This window comes from Myotis lucifugus, unplaced genomic scaffold (assembly GCF_000147115.1).
Source record: "Myotis lucifugus unplaced genomic scaffold, Myoluc2.0 scaffold_66, whole genome shotgun sequence".
NCBI classification, from domain to species: Eukaryota; Metazoa; Chordata; class Mammalia; order Chiroptera; family Vespertilionidae; genus Myotis; species Myotis lucifugus.
The window spans coordinates 1,746,684-1,765,332 of record NW_005871114.1 but is presented as its reverse complement, the minus strand read 5'-3'; the positions used below and the strand labels follow the sequence as shown (position 1 = coordinate 1,765,332).

At 47.2% G+C, this 18,649-nt stretch overlaps 2 protein-coding genes across 4 annotated transcripts in view; both read left to right on the top strand.

The window, feature by feature from the left end:
* ANKRD2 (ankyrin repeat domain 2) overlaps positions 1 to 18,649 on the top strand; it is a 61,615-nt gene that overhangs the window by 5,014 nt on the left and 37,952 nt on the right. The window lies entirely within an intron of this gene.
* UBTD1 (ubiquitin domain containing 1) overlaps positions 1 to 18,649 on the top strand; it is a 55,549-nt gene that overhangs the window by 9,928 nt on the left and 26,972 nt on the right. Inside the window, exon 2 of one of the 3 annotated variants that reach the window (XM_006089977.3) lies at positions 3,222 to 3,364. The exons of the other annotated variants lie outside the window; for them this stretch is intronic. Within the exon in view, the coding sequence (XP_006090039.1) occupies positions 3,322 to 3,364 (43 nt within the window). The 5' untranslated portion in view covers positions 3,222 to 3,321. The remainder of the gene's footprint in view (positions 1 to 3,221; positions 3,365 to 18,649) is intronic. 3 annotated transcript variants of the gene reach the window in all.

Here is an 18,649-nt window from a genome sequence, read left to right as displayed (position 1 = left end):
AAGCTGCTCAAGATTATTGACAAAGAAGTGACAGAGTAGTGAGAAAGCCTCAGGTCAGAGCCTTAGTTTCCACATCTGTAAAATGGTGGCAAAGGTAGTGTAGTTGAGGATTACTAGTATATGGGATCCTGTTGTAAAGTGATCAGCAAGATGCCCACACACAGCAGATGCTTAGCAAATGATAGCAGTAGGTAGTTCATGACAATAACCAAGGCCAAATTCAGTGTTCCTTTGGGGATTTGTATTCTACTGACTCCTGTTCAGCTTAGAGTGTTGGGAGGAGTGGAGTGTACCCACCCCTATCCCACGGGGAAATCAGGTTTGGGCCGCTCTCTGGCCCTTCCCTGGAGTCAGAGTATATAGAAAGCGCTGGCCATGCATTTATTTTGATTTGCAATATCTGAGATCTTTCAAAGAGGATCTTTATAAGATATAGTTTTCTTTTGGTAGAAGATAATTATGACAATTATGACAAGTATTTTATTCATGTAGCGACTATTTGCATTTTATTATCCCAGCTCCTCCAGCTCATTAGCCTCAGGCAAATTGTTCTGGATTTGGGGGGCCTCACTTTCCTTATGTGTAAAATGGAGATAATAGTACCTACTCCATGGGGTTGTCATGAGAATTGAATGAGTTAATGAACATAAAGTCCTTAAATGGTGCCTGGGACATATTAAAATACCCAATAAATGGTAGTTATTATTTTTTACTATTTCACCATGCTTGTCACTGTATTTATACTAGCTGTCTCCAAACTGTTCCTCCCCTCCCCCCCAAGTTGTGAAGCAAGGCCAATGAAGTTTATATACAAAACCTAATTTCCATTGAATATAATGTGCTGACTGGTTATCTATTGTTCTTGTCATTACAATCATTCGTTCAGAAAAGCAAATTGGAAGCAAGTTGCCCAAGAATGGTGTTTGTATAGAGATAGTCTTGAATTCAACTTCATTTAAGAAAACGTGAATCATTCACAAAAACTTAAGAACTTCAACTCTTGTTAGTAACAAATCCCTTGCAACACCTCCACGTTCTTGCTGATTCCAACAACAACTAGTCGTGGGTACTTTTCGGGCTATCTTCTTACAGATGCAATATTACTTGCCTGGTAGGTCAAGGCTCTGGAGCACCCTTAGTTTGCTGTGGCCCGTCTTCAGCTTGTCAGACATCTCTGGATCCACTGGGATTCCTTCTTGGAGCCTTCTATATTTCTCTGATACACTTTGTCAATTGCAAACACCTCCTCCATGAACTTCCAAGAAACTGGCGATAAACATTAACACTTAACACACAGCCCCCTGTAACTAGAATAAAAAAACCATTTGTTTTCTAATTAGTATATACTGCTATTTATTGAGCCACTATTGTGTGGCAGGCTGTGCAGTAGGTACTTCATACACATCTCATCTAATCCTCTTAGTAATTCACTGAGGGTGAGATGATCCTCATTTAAGGAGAGAGGCCCAGTGATATCTACTATTATGTGCATTATAACACTGTGAGAAATGGAAGATTTTGGATTCTGGACCAGTTTTTGATTCTCAGCCCTGGTTCCTTCCATGCAATATCTACCTCACTGTCAATTTCAATTTAAGGGCTCATTGGGCTCTAAACAGGTAGAGCTGGTTTACTGACGTCATTGTCACTCATGACTAGCAAATAGTCCACTTCTGCCAGTTCTCACACTACACATCTTGAATGTGCCAGCAAGTGCACTTGGTGACAACCTTCATGGATTTGTCCCTTCTTCCAACTCTCCCCACTCCCGTGCTGTGCTTAGGAAGCAGACCACACTGTTCTCTGTAAATGGGATATTGCATGATATTGGTTATTTACTTAGAGAATGCACTCTTTCCCCCAAATAGATGGTCATGTGACTGACCATTTCATTTCCTGAGCTCTCTCAGCAGCTTCAGGAATCATCATCACTGAAATTGGTATCGTGTATTAATTTTCTGTTACATATGTGTTAGGCACCCTACTAGGTGTTTGACTTCATTGCTTTCAGTTTTCACATCAGCCCTGTAAGTTAGGCATAATAACCTCTACTTTGTAGATGAGGAAGCTGAGACTCAGGGAGGTTAAGACATTTGTCCATGAAAGCAGATGAACTGTTGTTCGAATCCTGGTAGTTGTATCCCAAGGCCTGTTCCTTAACCACCATGGGAAACTAAATATTCGCTGCATCTGCCTGACACTGGGCACTGTGCTGCGCCCAAGGCATATCATAGAGAGTCCATTCCTTTCCTCAAGGAGATTACAGTGTGATGAATACTAGAGCTTCTGTGATTTCTTTTTATTTTGTCCAAACACACTTCCACCTAAGCATCTCCAGTGGGTAGATCCATGACAGGGTGCCGAGGGTCCAGGGTCAGCTAAGGAGGCAGTCCTGGGAGCTGGGGATGCTCTGAATGCCGTGTTTACATCCCAGGCCTACTTCTTTGGTTGCTGATTGCTCTTCTTCCCTCTGTGCTCTCACATCAGGTTCACAGAGCCCAGAGCTCATCGTGGTCTGGCCTAATTTGATGTTCTTTTTTTTAAAAAAAAATTTTAAAAATATATTTTATTGGACCAGAAAAAAATATATATTTTATTGATTTTTTTACAGAGAGGAAGGGAGAGCGATAGAGAGTTAGATACATCAATGAGAGAGAAACATCTATCAGCTGCCTCCTGCACACCCCCCACTGGGTATGTGCCCACAATCAAGGTACATGCCCTTGACCTGAATCGAACCCAGGACCCTTCAGTCCGCAGGTTGACGCTCTATCCACTGAGCCAAACCAGTCAGGGCCCAATTTGATGTTCTTATTCATGGCCTGTTCCAGGGCTGGCTGCTGAGAAGAAGGGGGCCTTATTTGGCTGGAAGCTTATTGTTATTATGGCTTTTTATAAGGCCCCAAATGAAACTGTAAAACCTGCACAGGCTGTATGCACTGTTATTTGGGCCTTCTCCCTGGGGAGTAGGATGGGCTGGTTTTTGGAGTCAATAGGCTGAGGGAAAGCTTCGTCAGGCCCTTTAATCTGCAGCCGACCCTTCCTGTTAGAAGCTCAGTCTAGCTCTGTCCTTCCGTGACACATGGCCCATGGAAGATCTGGGGACTGGATGCCCGGCCCATTGTTGGTCGTCAGACACTTTTCCTGCAGTCCTGGACAGAGAGGCTCAGCCCGCTACTTCTGAGAGCACCACTCACTCCTTGGGCATTTGTCTATGCCAGGGGCCCTGGGCCAGAGGAAGTATCCAAGGAGACTTCAGCCTGTGGACCCTGTCCTTCCTGAATGCAGCCCACCACCCGGTGCTAGTTTGGGTATGGATGGATGGATCCCATTTTTAGGCTGGATCGGAGCCTTAGTTTTAGAGGTAAAATGATCACTTCTTCAAAAACTGTGAGTTTGGCAGTCTTGCTCAGAACCCATCCTTATCATGTAGGGGAAGGGAATTGGCAATTTTAAGGACTTCAGCTAAAGGAACTTGTTCAGAGAGGTCAAGCTTCTGGTCAGGCTGTTGGTCTGCCCTGCAAAGTCAGAGGTAGAGCTGGTATTGGACCCAGGAAATCTGACTCCAGTTCCTGTGCCCTTTCTACTACATCCTGCCTCATTCCTGCAAACGTGTGCAAATGTTACACATGTGGCTTTCCATCTGTCTGCGGGGAGGAAGCAAAGACAAAAGTGTGAAACCATTTCAAGCAGACAGTGTACAGGCAAGCAGAGACCAAGACAATGTATAGACAGTTTAGAAAGAGTTAAGGTGGGATAGAACAGGTATTGGGGGTAAGTGAGGAGAGTTTGGAGGGTAAGGTTGGAGAGAAGCAAGTAATATGTTTTTCTTTATTGTAAAAGTAATATGTGTTCATGTTAAAAAATGTGAACAATACCAGAAGGCCCAAAGGAGAAAATCTTTGTACTCCCACCACCCAGAGAGTCCCCACTCCCCATTTGGTGTTTATCTTTCTAGCCTTTCTTTTTCCTTTTAGGCAATAGAGTCGAGTTAGCTGTATACACCAAGGTAGGGAAGGTCTTGAGAGTAAATGGGGGCATTTAGGTCAAAGAGAGCCTCTGCTGATCCCTGCAAATGGGGTGCAGATGAATAATGTGGTTTGGGAAGAGACACCCAACATCTGTGAGCAGCAAGGACTAGAGCCTGTGAGAAGCCAGGGGCTCCAGCACCCCAGACTTGAGACTTGTATTTCATCGTCCACTACCCAAGTGTCTCAGGTTTTCTCGTCTCTGCTGTTGCCTAGGGGTTTAAGGGTAAAAATTTCTCCTGATTTGCCTCAGAAGCTTGCTCCCCTACCCCCTATCTTGCAGACTCCCCTTCTTTCGCATTTACCTCCTGTGTTCTTCAGCGGTGTTCTCCTTCTCTGGAGTTGGGGACACATAGCCAGTTTTGCCACACCACAAGCTTTGCTGCTGCGTGAGGTCATTTCAGGGGAGAAACTATATATAGCAGAGGACTAGCATCAGGACAGTTCCATATTGTTCATCGCCCTTCCGCCGATGCAGCCAGGGTCACCTCGGACTCCGTGCCCAATGGTGGGCACTGCGTTGTGTCTTCAGTGTCCTCTCTGTGTTCCCCAGCCAGGTCTCACCCACACAGGACCAGGGTTGTGGCCCTGCCCAAGCGAGCCTTTGAAAGAGCAGCCTCAGGAGAGAGGTAGTGGGGAGAGTCAGGTGGCCAGAATTCTCTTCCAGCTTTACCACTTGACACCAGTATGTGTGGCACCCATGATTCCCTGAATGCTTCCTCATCTGAATGATGAAGGAGTTGGTCTGGAGCAGGAATTTTGTACTATGTTTTTTTAATTTAAATATTTTTTTAAAAAATTAATTTCAGAGGGAGGGAGAGGGAGAGAAGGATAGAAACGTTAATGATGAGAGAGAATCATTGAGCAGCTGCTTCCTGCATGCCCCCTACTGGGGATTGAGCCTGCAACCCTGGCATGTGCCCAGACCGAGAATTGAACCATGACTTCCTGGTTCCTGGGTCAACACTCAACTCCTAAGCCACACTGGCTGGGCTGAACTATTTTTTTAAGCCACTAGAACCCCTTCAGATGCAAGCTTACAAGGTAGCTTGATATATACAACCAACTGGGTGCTGTACAGGTTGATGCCAGGGAGATGGGGGCCAGTAGAGGTTCCCCTGAAGTCTTGGGGTCCTGATTGGAAATCACTAGGCAAGACCACCCTCTGAGGTTTCTTCCAGCTTTGGGCTTCATGTGTCTGGCCTTGTGATGGCCTCTGGAATAAGTGACCCATCAGCCGAGTTACAAGCTTTGTGACCTCTGAGACTTTGATGGTCATTTTGGGTAGACGGGGAGAGTGGCGTAGGGCAGAGTTTTTTGTAGTTGGGTAGTGGGGGTGGCGGGGTGGCGGGGAGTAGCACAGAATTTGCAGATGCAGTTTGACTTGTAGCCTGCACTGCCATGGGCTGTTTTTTCTGGCCTGCTCCCACCTGCTTTTCCTTTTAGTGCTGTTTTTTTCCAAAAAAGAGATGAAAATGAGGATATAGTGCATTTTAGGCAAAGAAAGTACATTTACGTTAAGTTGCCTGGGGCTGAGTTACACACTTTATATGTAGGGTTTTTGTAGAGCACAGTGGTGCTTTTGGCAGAAATCAGAAAGCCAAAATCCAGGGCCAGTTTCCTTCATTCAGCGAGTGTGTTTGTCGAGCCCCTACTTTGTATTCCTGGAGGAGCACAAGGGAGATCCCAGCTGTGTTAAGACCTCTTGAGTACAAGTAACAAAACAACTGAACCTAGCTTAAGCAAAAAAGGGGATTTGTTAGAGGGTTCCAGGACCCCACGACAGGATTGCTCCCTGGCCTTAAGCAGGGATTGGAAAAGTCTAGTTAGATTCTCCCCTTTGTCTCTTGTCTGCAGCTTGGCTTCCTCCTTCCTCAGCCCCACGGCCCCAAGTGTTTCTGCTGCAGTTCCAGCCACACTCAGAGGGACTCAGATCTCTAGTCCAGAGTCTAGATTCCCAGGGGAGCGAGTTCCATTGGCCCAGCTTAGGTCATCATGTCTCTACCCTTGGTCCACTCCATCCTGATCGGGATGGGGTCACATGAACAAAACATACCTGGCAGGAGCCACTCCTGACTCTGTGTGGATTAGGGGCAGCTTTAGAAGAGAACTTGTGAGCTGTACAGGCAGCCCCAAAGCTGCCTGCTCCTCCAGCCCTAAATGAGGAGCTCTTCCCATGGAGGAAACCAGGTATGTGTGGAACTCTTACTAGCCATACAGGGGAGACAGGAAAAGAAGGGACACTTGGCAGAGCTGCTTGTTGCCAGGTACATGGCTCTTCCATTTGGGGCTGTCAGAGGGCACAGGGCTCCCCGAGCTGGTGTCTATAGCATCCCACGTAGAGAAGAGGACTCTTTAGGTGGGCTCAGGGAAGGAGGGTTTGTTGGCAGGAGTATGGCGAGGCCTCATGGGAGTTGGGGCTGGACAGCAGTCAGGAATGGAGACAGCTCTGTCTTTTGGGGGCTGATGGCCTTTCTGCTTTAATCTGAGCATCTCCCTTGACTTCCCTCTCTATAGACCCAGCCTTCTCCTCGAATTGCTTTGTTCCGTGGGTGAGCACACCAATGCCAAGTTCTGGAAGCCAGTGGTTTGGCTTTTCTATTTTCTAGGTCATGGGACCACCCAGGTACAGGTAGCTAGTAGGGGGGCCTGATCATGTGGGATGTGAGGCCATCCCTTTCAGAACTTGGGGCAGGATAGGCATTAAGAAACAGTCTACTCATATATTCTACAGTCAGGCGATACCTGTGGATGCAGGAGAGTGGAGCCTTGAAGGATGGAATAGAGGAGGGGCTCAGTGGACCAGTATGAGCTAAAGCAGGGGTGCAGGGAGGGGTCAGGGGCAGGCGTGTGCACCTTCAGGAGTGGGCAATAAGGTCTGAAAGGCACCTTGATAGCTAAGTTGTAGGGAGGGGTGTGGAGGTGATGGGGAGCCACTAGGAACATTTGACCAGGGGGTGGGGGGACTTGAGAGGGTACTGCTGGATTCAAAGGATGAAAAGGATGGCGAGGGAAGGGACAGGGCAGGACAGACGACAGGGAGGCCAACTAGGAGGCCAGCAGTATTCAGGCAGGAGGGAAGGGTCTGTTTTGACACCAGAGTGCAAGTGCAAGAGGTGTGGAAGCCCCTTGGAAGAAAGAGTCCACAGGATTGGGTGACAGGTTGGCCAAAGCAGAGGGAGGGCCACAGATGTGGCAGGCAGGGGTAGGAGCATTGGTGAGGGCCTGGCAACACAAGCTCTTGGAAGGAGAGAGAGAGCCTCTAGAGCAGTGAGGCTGCTAGAGTGCTTGCCATTGTTCTCAGTTGGGAGAACAATGTACATTTAGAGCAGAAGGGAAGTTCTGAGGTAAAGGAAGAGACTGCTGGAGAATGGGTCATGGGCCCACCAGCTCTACTTCTTAGGAACTATAACCCTGCTCAAGTCACCTCAGCTTCCTCATCTTCAAAATGGGAACAATATCTGCCTAGTCCCCTCCTAAGAGATGTGGGGAAGTTCAAAGGTTATGTACATGACAATGCTTTGTGCACAGGAAAGGCTTGTGCATATTGCAAGCAGTCTTTTACTGTTGCTGCCTGTGTGACAACCTGCATGGTGACCCCTCTGTGGGGTCAGGGAGCCTTTCTTCCTAGACCTGCCACAATGTGACCGATGCTGGCCTCACGCTGGCTCCAAGCAGCCAGCCTAGCCTTCCAGGTGGATGACCTTGCTGCTGACTCCATGTTACCTGGGGTTATGTCAATAACAATACCTGTCTGGAACTTGAATCTCGGGGCATCTGAGTGACTGATTAGGTCTAGGATTAGTTCACCCCGCCTCTAACTTCCAGCATTCCCCTGAGGGATGCTGTGTGTGGGCAGAGCCCAGTAGGCAGGACTCAGGCTGAGCTCTCATCTATCAGGAAGAAAAGAGCAGTTGGGGAAGGGGGTAAATGTGGGCAGCTGAACCCATGTACATTTCAGGGTGGAATAGGAAGGCGATTTCTACTCCACATGGGCCTCGTTGGCCTGTTCTCCACAGAGAAAAGCATGGAGCACTTGTTCCAAAGTTCCCAGGAAAAGGGGAAATGGTGAAGCCTGCAGACTGTTTTGCCGCCTGCCTAGAAGAGGACTCAGATGGGCACAGTAGATGGTGGCAGTGATGGGAATACTGGTGAAATCCTGGGGCCTGTGAAGTCCAGGGAATAGAGAGGGCTTGAGGAGGGCACCGAGGTCAACAGCAGGAGAGTCTATGGCCCTTCTCATCTGTGCTGACCTTTCTCCATCCAGTAGTGCCCAGCAGCCTGGTTCTTTCTCCCTAGCTCCCCTTCCTAAGGCTGTGGCCCAGCTTTCCCCTGCTGCCCATACCTTGTTCTCCCTGGCTTCCCTGTTGCTCACCTGCAGCCTCCTCTCTCTTGGAAGGCCAGCTTCCTGTGCCCACAAAATCTTTGGTTTGAATCTTTTCCCCCATGCTTCCTCTTCCTTCCCCTACAGCCCCTTTGGCCTCTTTTGGAGTAGCCTGCTCCTCACACCCCAAGCAAGATTTTGTATTCTCCCGGCAGCTCGTTTCCAAACTCAGGCCCCGTGGAGTAAGTATTACTTTTCCTAAACACAGCAGCTGTGCATTTCACTGGCCTGCCCAACTGTTCCTGTCCTCCGTCACAGAGGTCATGTCATTTGTGACAATAAATAGGAAATGAGAATGAGAGGGTTGCCAGGTGCCTCTGGGCTGCCCATCGAGCTGCCTGCATTCCTACTAGAAAACAATAATAGTAATAAAAATAATAAAACTAACACTTATAAATACTTTCTGTGTTCACTTATTTTCTAGATGCTGTGCTAAACATTTTACATTAATAACCCTGTGAGGCAAGCTGTATTATTGTTCTCATAATTGAGGGAAACTGAGGCCCAGAGAGGTTATATAATTTATCTGACATCTCTAGTGAGTAAGGGGCAGAACAAGACTAGAACTTGTGTGGGTCCGACTCCCATACCCATCTCCTAACCATGGCGATGCATCTGCCTCTAGAGGAGGTTGTGGCCCAGTATTCTACCCCCCACATAAACTTCAACTCTCCTTCCCTTCCAGTTGCCTGTTGCAACTAGTAACTAGTCCAGATAAGGAACCCTTGTGGTGTCATTCTCAGAACTGTGTTTTGTTTCTTTTGTCTCCATACCCCAAACAATGAGAAGATCTTTGGATGCTAGGTGTCACGGTATTTCTCTTTGTTATGGACTCTCCCATATCAGTGTCCCATTTTACAGCTAGGAAAAATGTCCTCCTAGTCTTAAGAACTTAATTGGACATTATCCTGACAAAGGATAATTGGACATTATCAGAACTAGAAATAATAGCCTCATCTCTTGGCTTTTCACCTGATGGTCTTCTTACTTCGATCATGTTGTCATTCTATGCTGAGTGCTAGAAATATGCCCCAGTGTGCCCCTTCAACACATTCTGTATTGACGTAGAACATTGCTGCTCTTTGGAACAGGCCCTTTGTGTTGTTCTCTCTCATCTGTGAGTGGTGATTGTCAAGAGGGGAGGGGGAGAATGAGGGAATATCAAGGTATTGGGCATATGTGAAGTTTGATAAAGTATATTTAGTATCATAATCACAATCACATTTTAGGTTTGGAAATTATATGTGTGTGTGTGTGTGTGTGTGTGTATTAAGTATTTTTATTGATTTCAGAGAGGAAGGGAAAGGGAAAGAGAGATAGAAACATCAATGAAGAGAGAGAGTCATTGATTGGCTGCCTCCTGCATGCCCCCCAATGGGTAGAGCCTGCAACTTGGGCATGTGCCCTGACCGGGAATTGTACTGTGACCTCCTGGTTCATAGGCTGACGCTCAACCACTGAGCCACGTGGGCCGGGCTATATTGTTTTTTAAATGTAAACCACTGAAAGTGGGGTTTACCAAAAATCTTGCCTGATGTTACAGTAATTCTCAGGTGGAGCCTGGTGCAGTTTTGGGTGGGGATGTGTATGTGAAGTCTGTGTTTATCAAAAGGGGGTATGTGTTTTAAAAGGCTGAGAAACGGTCTTTCAACAGGAGACCATAGTGTATCCTGTGGCTCCTCAGATATTGGCTAGTGGTCACAAGAATGATGCGCATTGTGTGGGAGCATCTTGCCTGCCTTGTCTCAGTTGGACCAAACCCTCTTGAGGTAGCCTACCTGATGGCTTTGCCACCTACTTCCTGAAGGCAATACCTAGTGTAGAGGCCCATTCCTGGAGAGTTCAAGGCTAATCTGAAGCATATCTATATATATAAAAGTCCAAGTGACCATTAGGACCCGCCAACTGGATGACTGGCGCTCAACATAGGAGCGCCTGGTGGTCAGTGCACTCCCACAGCCAACCTCCTGCAGTCCCTCCCCCAGGACTGGGCAAGATTGCCCCAATCGCCGGCCAGGCCAAGGGACCTGACCCATGCACAGATTTGTGCACTGGGCCTCTATTACTTCTGTAAAAGCTCAGACATGCATTGGCTCTATGCCTGCAGCTGAACATGCAGATATGCCCTGCCCTCATGTTACCCACAGAGTAGTGGGAAAACAGATTTTGCTCAAATAATAAAAATGTAATGCATGCTACAAAGGAGAGAAGAGGGTGTTGGGAGAGAATTATGGGACAGGGGGAATGAATTATTTTGGGGTGGAGGATCAAGAAGACTTTCCTGAAAAAGATACCTAAGCTGACATGTGAAGGTTGAGACTGAGGTAGTCATGTTTGTCTCATGAGGCCCCACCCCTGGCTAGGGCTACTTGCTGGCCCAGGAGACACCTTTAGGTGAATTAGAAAAAAGATGCCTGCTCTGGGAAGAGGCAGCCCTGCCAGGGCCCACTGCTGGTGAACGAACATGAACTAGGTTTCAACCTCTGCTGGCCTCTGGTCCTGGCAGTTGTGTGTTGGGTACAACCCTGGGGCAGGGGCCCTTGTCCAAGCTGGGTAGAAGGAATGCATGAGTGAAGGCCCTTGGGCAGCAAAGAACGTGATGCCTACCAAGAAGGGAAAGAAGCCTTTGGAAGAAGCAAGTGGCCACCTCATCTTTTCTCTCCTTGCTGAGGAGGTATTTTTCCTTTCAAGGAGAAGAAGGAGAGGGAGGCCAAGTCTAGAGCACTGTCTAGAGCTATTGGGTGGCCAGCAAGCACTCGGAGTCTGCCTTCCATGGAGCTGTAGTTAATGAACCTCTTGCCATAGCAGATGCTCCTTCCCCAGTGTCCTTGGAAGAGAGAAAGACCATTAGGAGGTAGTTCTGGGGAAGCTGAGCATGAGACTGAGATCCAGGGCTATCTACTCAGACTCCCTGGACAAGTGCTTACTTTGTGCTGAGTTCTGTACTAATCTTGTTAATTTGGAATATCATGGATCTTTAACTTTTTTCTTTGTCTTCTCACCTGGAACACACTTCATCCCACAGGTAGGAATAATGGCCTCGCATGCAAATGATGGCTGGTAAAAATGCTGGTGGGTGGAGAGCTCTGCTCACCTTAGGGAAGGAAGTAGCAGAGCATGCCTGAGGACATGGCATTCTGAATTCAGTTCTAGGTGCTTGGACACACTTGGACCAGTAATTTATGGAGTAGACCAGTGATGGCGAACCTTTTGAGCTTGGCGTGTCAGCATTTTGAAAAACCCTAACTTAACTCTGGTGCTGTGTCACATATAGAAATTTTTTGATATTTGCAACCATAGTAAAACAAAGATTTATATTTTTGATATTTATTTTATATATTTAAATGCCATTTAACAAAGAAAAATCAACCAAAAAAATGAGTTCGCGTGTCACCTCTGACACGCGTGTCATAGGTTCACCATCACTGGAGTAGACTAAACTCTAAGCTCTTGGAGGGAGAGGTCACATCTTGTTGACTAGTGAGTCTGTAGTGCTTCGCATGATATCTGGCTCATTGGAGGTGCTAGGTATGATTTGGAGATGGAATAATCCCCTCCAGCATCTCTTCAGGAAGGCTGTCTGAGTTCTAACCCAGGTTTACAGTCTCTTGCCCAACGCCTGCCTTTGTGCCACAGCTGCCTAGTGACAGCAACCAAAGGGTGTTTGGGGGAACTTGAAATCATGTCTTGAGGAACTGGGACTGCTTAGCAAGAAAACACAAAGGTGCAGGAAGATCAGGAAGGCCGTTTTTAAATTCTGAAACGTTATAATAACGTTTTATTGTGTTATTATCACTGTTTATTGAACCCTTCCTATGTGCCAGGCACTGTGCTAGCAGCTTCACATAAATGATCTCATTTAATCCTCACAGTAATCCAAAGAAGAGCATATTATAATCTCTACTTAATCAGGAATGGAACTGGGGCTTATATTAGATGATCCATCCAGGATCACCCACCTGGGATTTGGAACAGGTCTCTGACTTCCAAGTTCATAATTACTAAGAGATTTTAACCTTCACACAGAGATTTTGTGATATTGTTTCAGAAGATGGAGCTGGCACTTGTGCACAGAAATTCCAGGAAGGTAGTTTTCTGTTCCCCATAAGGGCGTTCTCTTCCTGAAAAAGAGCAATCTGAAATTAGAAGGGGCTGCCCTCTGAGAGCCCAGCTTCCCCTGCAGGACCTCCTGGCTCCAATGGGATCTAGTTCAGCAAAAGTTGAAGCTCTCCTACACTAGTCTGGTAGGGGCTTTTTCTGAATTGAGCTGTGTGGGCCACTCTAACCCAGGCACGAGCAACAGTATCCAGACTTTCTGCATCATCCCAGCCCAGATCTCTGGGTTTAGTTTTCTTGTTCTTTATGAAGCCCCAACTGCAGGACTGGGCCCAGCTTTCCTCCAACAGGAGCTGGGCAGTAGTGTGTGCCTGGCCTACATTGGAATGGACCTTACAACCAACTGGCCAACTCTCTGGACCTTGCCATAGAGGCTGGCTCTCAGATGGGCTTCAAGGGAGGGCATACTGGATGGGCATACCTCTTTGGGCTCCATGAGGCTACAGATGTTTGTATGATTGCATTGATTGTCCTTTGACTTTTGCTTTGCCTCATTGACTTCCTATGACCATATGGCTGGTTCCAGAGCACAGAGGTGTGTGGTGTAGAGCCGCTGCCACAACATCAAGTGAGTTGATGTAGGTGGGAACCCTTTTGCAAATTACAGAAGGCTGTAGGAGCAGGTGACAACTGATTGGAATTGAGCCCTGTAAGACATAGATGAAATCCTTCAACTCTAGAGTGTTATGGCAGGACATGAGAGTTGGAAAATCCCAAACTGTGATGTTGTCTAGCTGCCCACCCAGTGTGGATTTGCTCTACTTGGCACCCTTGCTGAGTCAGGTCAGTCAAGCTTTCTTTGAGCAAGGCTAGCTTTTGACAGCTCTAATGAGGAGAAAGTTTTGTTTTACATTGGCCTGGCCCTCTGCAGAGTGTGTTCCTGTACGCTGCCTGGTTGCCCCTCACCATGACCTGGTGCGGGGATGGGGATCTGCACTCACCTTGGATGAGCCTGGCCAGGCCTTCTTTGTATCTCCACTTGCTGGTTCCACATGATCAGGTCTTGGTGAACTTTTCCTTTTCCCACTCCTGAGAACTGAATTGGTGTGAGTATTGGTGACCTTATAGCATGGTAAGGGTAAAGAGAGGACATGGGCCTTGCCCACGTCATCCCAAATGTGTGGCCAGGCAGAAAAAACCACCCCAGAGATGCTCAATCTTGTCCTTTGCTACTCAAGTATATTCTGCCTCCTCCTGACCTCTGGCATGTTTTATTGGGCAAGATTCTGAAAGTCTTTTCTAAACAACAAAGTCAAAGCTTTTGGCTTTCTTCCTCTTTAGAATGAACCTGGATGGTGGGGTGATGGTGGGGATGGACATGTAGGAACCATATGGTGCCAGGAACAGGACATAGCAACTGGGAGGAGGGATCTGGAGTGGGGCCAAGGTATGATGGCTGAGCACCTTGGAGAAGGGCCACCATTGCTGGGGGCTAGGGCCATCCTGATGACTCCCTACTGTTTCTCCGTTAGAGGTTTGTCACCTCCCTGTCTCCTCTTTTTCTGACTTTCTCAATTTTTTCTTCTTGTGAGGCACCCCTGAGCTATTCTGCCTTCCAGCTCTTTAGTATCTTCTCTAACCTCCTGGAGATCCCCAGATCTTAAGATTTAGCATCCTTGACACTTCATATTTCTTTGTAACATCTCCTCAGGGCTCTGCAGCCATGCCTACTACTTCAGAGCAACTCCTGTCTGCACCTGCAGTTTTAACATCAGCACCTCAAGCAGACACCTGGAAGCCTGCCTACTAGCCTGCCTAGAACATTTAATTGACTCTTGCAGGAAGTGACATTTTACTCTACAGGAACGTTTCCCAGTAGTGCCTTAATCCTGAAGGACAGATCCTGTGGTAGAAATTTTATGTATCATGGCAGGCCAACAAGGAGGACATTTGGGGGTAGCAGAAAGAAATGAGCATTTGTAGAGTACCTTCTGTGCCGGAACATACCACAGTTTCTCCTTACAGTGGCCCTGTGAAGTGGCACCATTATTTCTGTTTTATAGATTTGAGAACTCAAGCTTGCTTGAGGTCACAAGGCCAGTTAATGGGTGGGATCAGAATGTGAATCCTTTTCTGCTTAGCTCCAGAGAATGAGCTCCTTGCCCTTGTCTGTGTGGCCTCCCTGCAGGGTCCCTATCTTCTTCTTCTTTTTTTTAATCCTTACCTGAGGATATTTTTTTCCATTGAATGGAGGGGAGGGAGGAATGGGAGAGAGAGAGAAAGAGAAACATCAATGTGAGAGAGACACATTGATTGGTTGCCTCCCACGTACACCCTGACCAGGGCCAGGGAGCAAGCCTGCAACCAAGGTACATGCCCTTGACTAGGAAATAGAATCTGCAACCCTTTGGACCTCTGCCCGATGCTCCAACCACTGAACCAAACTGGCCAGGGTGGTCCCTGTTTTCTTCACTGTTTCCTCTATAGCACTGAGCCCGGCACCTGGCATGAATGTGTGGTGATGGTTATGGAAGGTGGGATAGAGCTGTCAGGCAGGTACCAGGGTAGATCTGAGCAGTTCGGCAGATGATTTAGGCACCTGGGATCCAGGGAAGGAGTGTCCATCCTCTGTCCTTGTACCTTCTGGTTGGGTATGACTTGGTAGGCACCCAACTTCAGAGTTGAGAGATCCAGAGTGGAATGAAGGAGAGGTGGTGCCAGGAGTAGCAGACCCAGAGTTGCACCAGGACTGTTATCTCTGAACTGCTGAGGCTGAAGACTCAGCTTCCCTGGTTTCTGGTTCCTCCACGGGAGGTGATGTTGATGAGATTGGGCCTACCATCCCTGGGCCAACTCCTTGCCCATTTTTCTTGTTCTCTTCTCTAGCCCCATGACAGCCAGCAGGCTGAGTGTGAGAAGAACCATAGATAGGCTAGAATAAATAATTGTGTGCATTTGATTTTGCATCCCCTTAACCCTTTCTTACCAGTGGGATTCAGGTTTTTAAACATTTGGGAACCAGATTTGTCTTTCTGATCCTTTCCATCGGCTCTGATGCTGCCTTTTCCCACTGTTACCACAGTGCTCTTCCACCCCTTTCATGCCTCCTTACGAGTTCCTCACAGAGTGTGCCCTAACTTGTGCATCCTCTTCACCCTGCCTCCTCTCCTGATACTCCTAGGACTTACTGAGTCAGCGGGGGGTCAGGACACACCCTTTTCCAGTTGGCACTGAGAAAGATAGTTGAGGACCATAAAGATCCAGGCCCGTTGATGTTTGGCTCACTCTGGGAAGGCAAGTGCATTCATTCATGTAAAGCCACACGGCCTGATAGAGGGGCATAATGATCCAGTAGCTTAAAGAATGAAAAGTTTATTTTTCTGTCTCATGTAATGTCCCTGATATGAACAGACCAGGCAAAAGGGGCAGCTCTGCTGCTTGCGGTCTTTCTGGGATCCAGTTCCTTTGGAGTCATTGCTCCATTACAGGACATTGTTGTCCGCATAGCTGAAGCTGGATTGCCGCCATGCTTGGGCTCCGACCAGTGGAAGGGACAAGAGAAGCTAGAGGATGCATTCCTGCTGTTCTAAAGCCCAGGTCCTCTATGGCTCATGTCCCTACAGCTTACTCCATTGGCAAGAACTTAATCACATGGCCACCCTGAGTGCAAGGAAGGCTGGGAAATGTAGTGCAGTGGGGCTGCTGCTTGCCAAGGAGTGGTGAATGGATTTGGGTAGACAACTAACAGTCTCAACACAAAGGCATTCTTTTCATTTGTGCATACTAAGAGAGAGAGGATGTTTCCCTGCCAATAATATGCCCTCTCTCTTTGATAACTTGCATACATGCCTCCCTCTTTGGTAAACATCTGTGTACCAGACTCAGAGCTGCACAAACTGGGTGAATCAGAAGTTGAGTAGGGCAATTCCTACCTTGTAGCAACTCGGTATAGTCTGGAGAGGGCAAGCATGGAGATCAGTTTGTTAGTGTCCACTGCAGAGATTCGTTCGTTCTTATATGCAAGACACTGCAGATATAGAGCGAAAAGACCATCCATGCCCTCAATATGCTTGTAGTCATGTGGACTAGGAGATGGAAGTGAAGTGCTTGGAACATGGCTAGCTTTGGGAATTAGGAGGGCTTCACAGAAGAGGTGATACTCAAGCTGGGTACAGAGAGTTCAGTTTTAACAGGCGTAGGAGGCGGACCAACAGCAAAGGCATGGAGACCTGGAAGCCCATGGTGGGTTGGTGGCTCCTGTGAGCTGTGAGCATAGTGGGAGAGAGTGAGAGATGTCTGCATGGCTCACTCCTTGCTCTGTTCTGGCCTCTGCACCTGTCTCCTTGCACCCGCCTTCCCTGGCCACACTTTCTAAATTGTGCCCCCCTCGCATCACTTTATTTTTCTGCTTTATTTTTAGCATAACACATAACCCGGCACATTTATATGGACTGTGCACCATCTGTTTCTTCCACTAGAGCAGCGGTTCTCAACCTGTGGGTCGCGACCCCTTTGGTGGTCAAACGACCCTTTCACAGGGGTTGCCTAAGACCATCCTGCATATCAGATATTTACATTACGATTCATAACATTACAGTTATGAAGTAGCAACGAAAATAATTTTATGGTTGGGTCACAACATGAGGAACTGTATTTAAAGGGCCAGAAGGTTGAGAACCACTGCACTAGAGTATAAGCTCCATGAGAGCAAGGACTTTGCTTTGTAAGTACCTAGAAAATGAGTGAATAGAATTGTATAGTGAAGATGATATTTTTTAAAAACTTGGATTTCCATGATAAGGATTTGGGCTTTTATTTTATAAGCGGTGGGGAGCCATGGGAAGTTTTTGAGCAGGGAAGTGACATAATCAGTTAAGGTTACCGGCAGCAGCAGGAAGATGAATTAGATCAGAGAAAGTATGCCCTTTCCCTGGCCCCAGCCCAGCTCCAAAGCAACATACCCTTCAGCCTGGTGCCCTCTTGTGCAGTCTTGTGCAGTCATTTTGTTTGGGCCAAGCAGAAGATTCAGGCTCTGTCAACTTTATCCTTGGCAATGGGGTGGATGTGAGTTGACCTCTGTCTTTCTTTTGGGGCCAAAGAGGGTCTGACAAGCACTCCAGGGCACTGCTGGTGGAAGTGAAAATTAATACAGTCTTTCTGGAAAGCAATTTGGCAAAAGTACCAAGAACCTTAAAAATAGCCCCACCTATGACTTAGAAATTTCACAAGGACGTTATCATAGGGAAATAAGCCAAAGTGTGTACAAAGCTTTAATGTACGAAGGCTTTTATCCCAGTGTGAAAAATTAGAAATAATCTAAATGTGTGACTCAAGTACCTTTAAAATCCATCCCCACTAAAGCTCTGACTGCCATGTAATAGACACTCAATAAAATCTGAGCCCAGACCCTTATTTTCTCTCTGGTGCTGATAACAGCAGTCTCCTAACTGGTCTTCTTGCTTCCAGTCTAGGCCCCTTAAACCCACCCTATACACAGATTCCAGAGTGAGCTATCAAAAATGCATCTTTTTCTTTTGCTTTACCTTTTCAGGGGCCTCCCATCTCTTAGTGGGTAGTGTCCACACTGTTTCACTGGTTTAATGGCATTCAATGACCTGTTCCCACCTCCTCTTTGGCTCCGTTTCTGGCCACCTCTGCCTTGCATTCTACATTCTGGCAGCACTGCTTGTGGTTTCCCAAAGTCTGCTCACCTTGGAGCCCTTATTCTCACCATTTCCTCTACCTGCTAATCCCTGCTCATCCCTTAGACTCCAAGCAGACTTCAGGACCTTCCACAGGCTGGGTGAGACCCCATCTCCTGTGTTCCCATGATTCTGTATATATCACAGTCCTTACATTTATATATTGATTTCTATTATCTCCTTATGTGTCTGTCTCCCTTACTAGCTCTGACCTTGAGGCCTATCTTACTGAGGGCCTGGTACATAGGAGAAGCTCAACATATGTTTCTTGACTAAATGAATGAATGAATGGAGAGTGATGCAAGCTTTTTGTTATAGAGAAATGCATCCTGTACAGTGCTCAGCACTGATTAATTCCTGATTCGATTCCTGATTCAAGATTGATCCCTGAGTCGATCTTTAGGGGTGGAATCTAGGCCTCTGCATTTTTGTGGAGCCTCCACAGGTGAATCTGATGAGCAACAAGGTTGCAAATCACT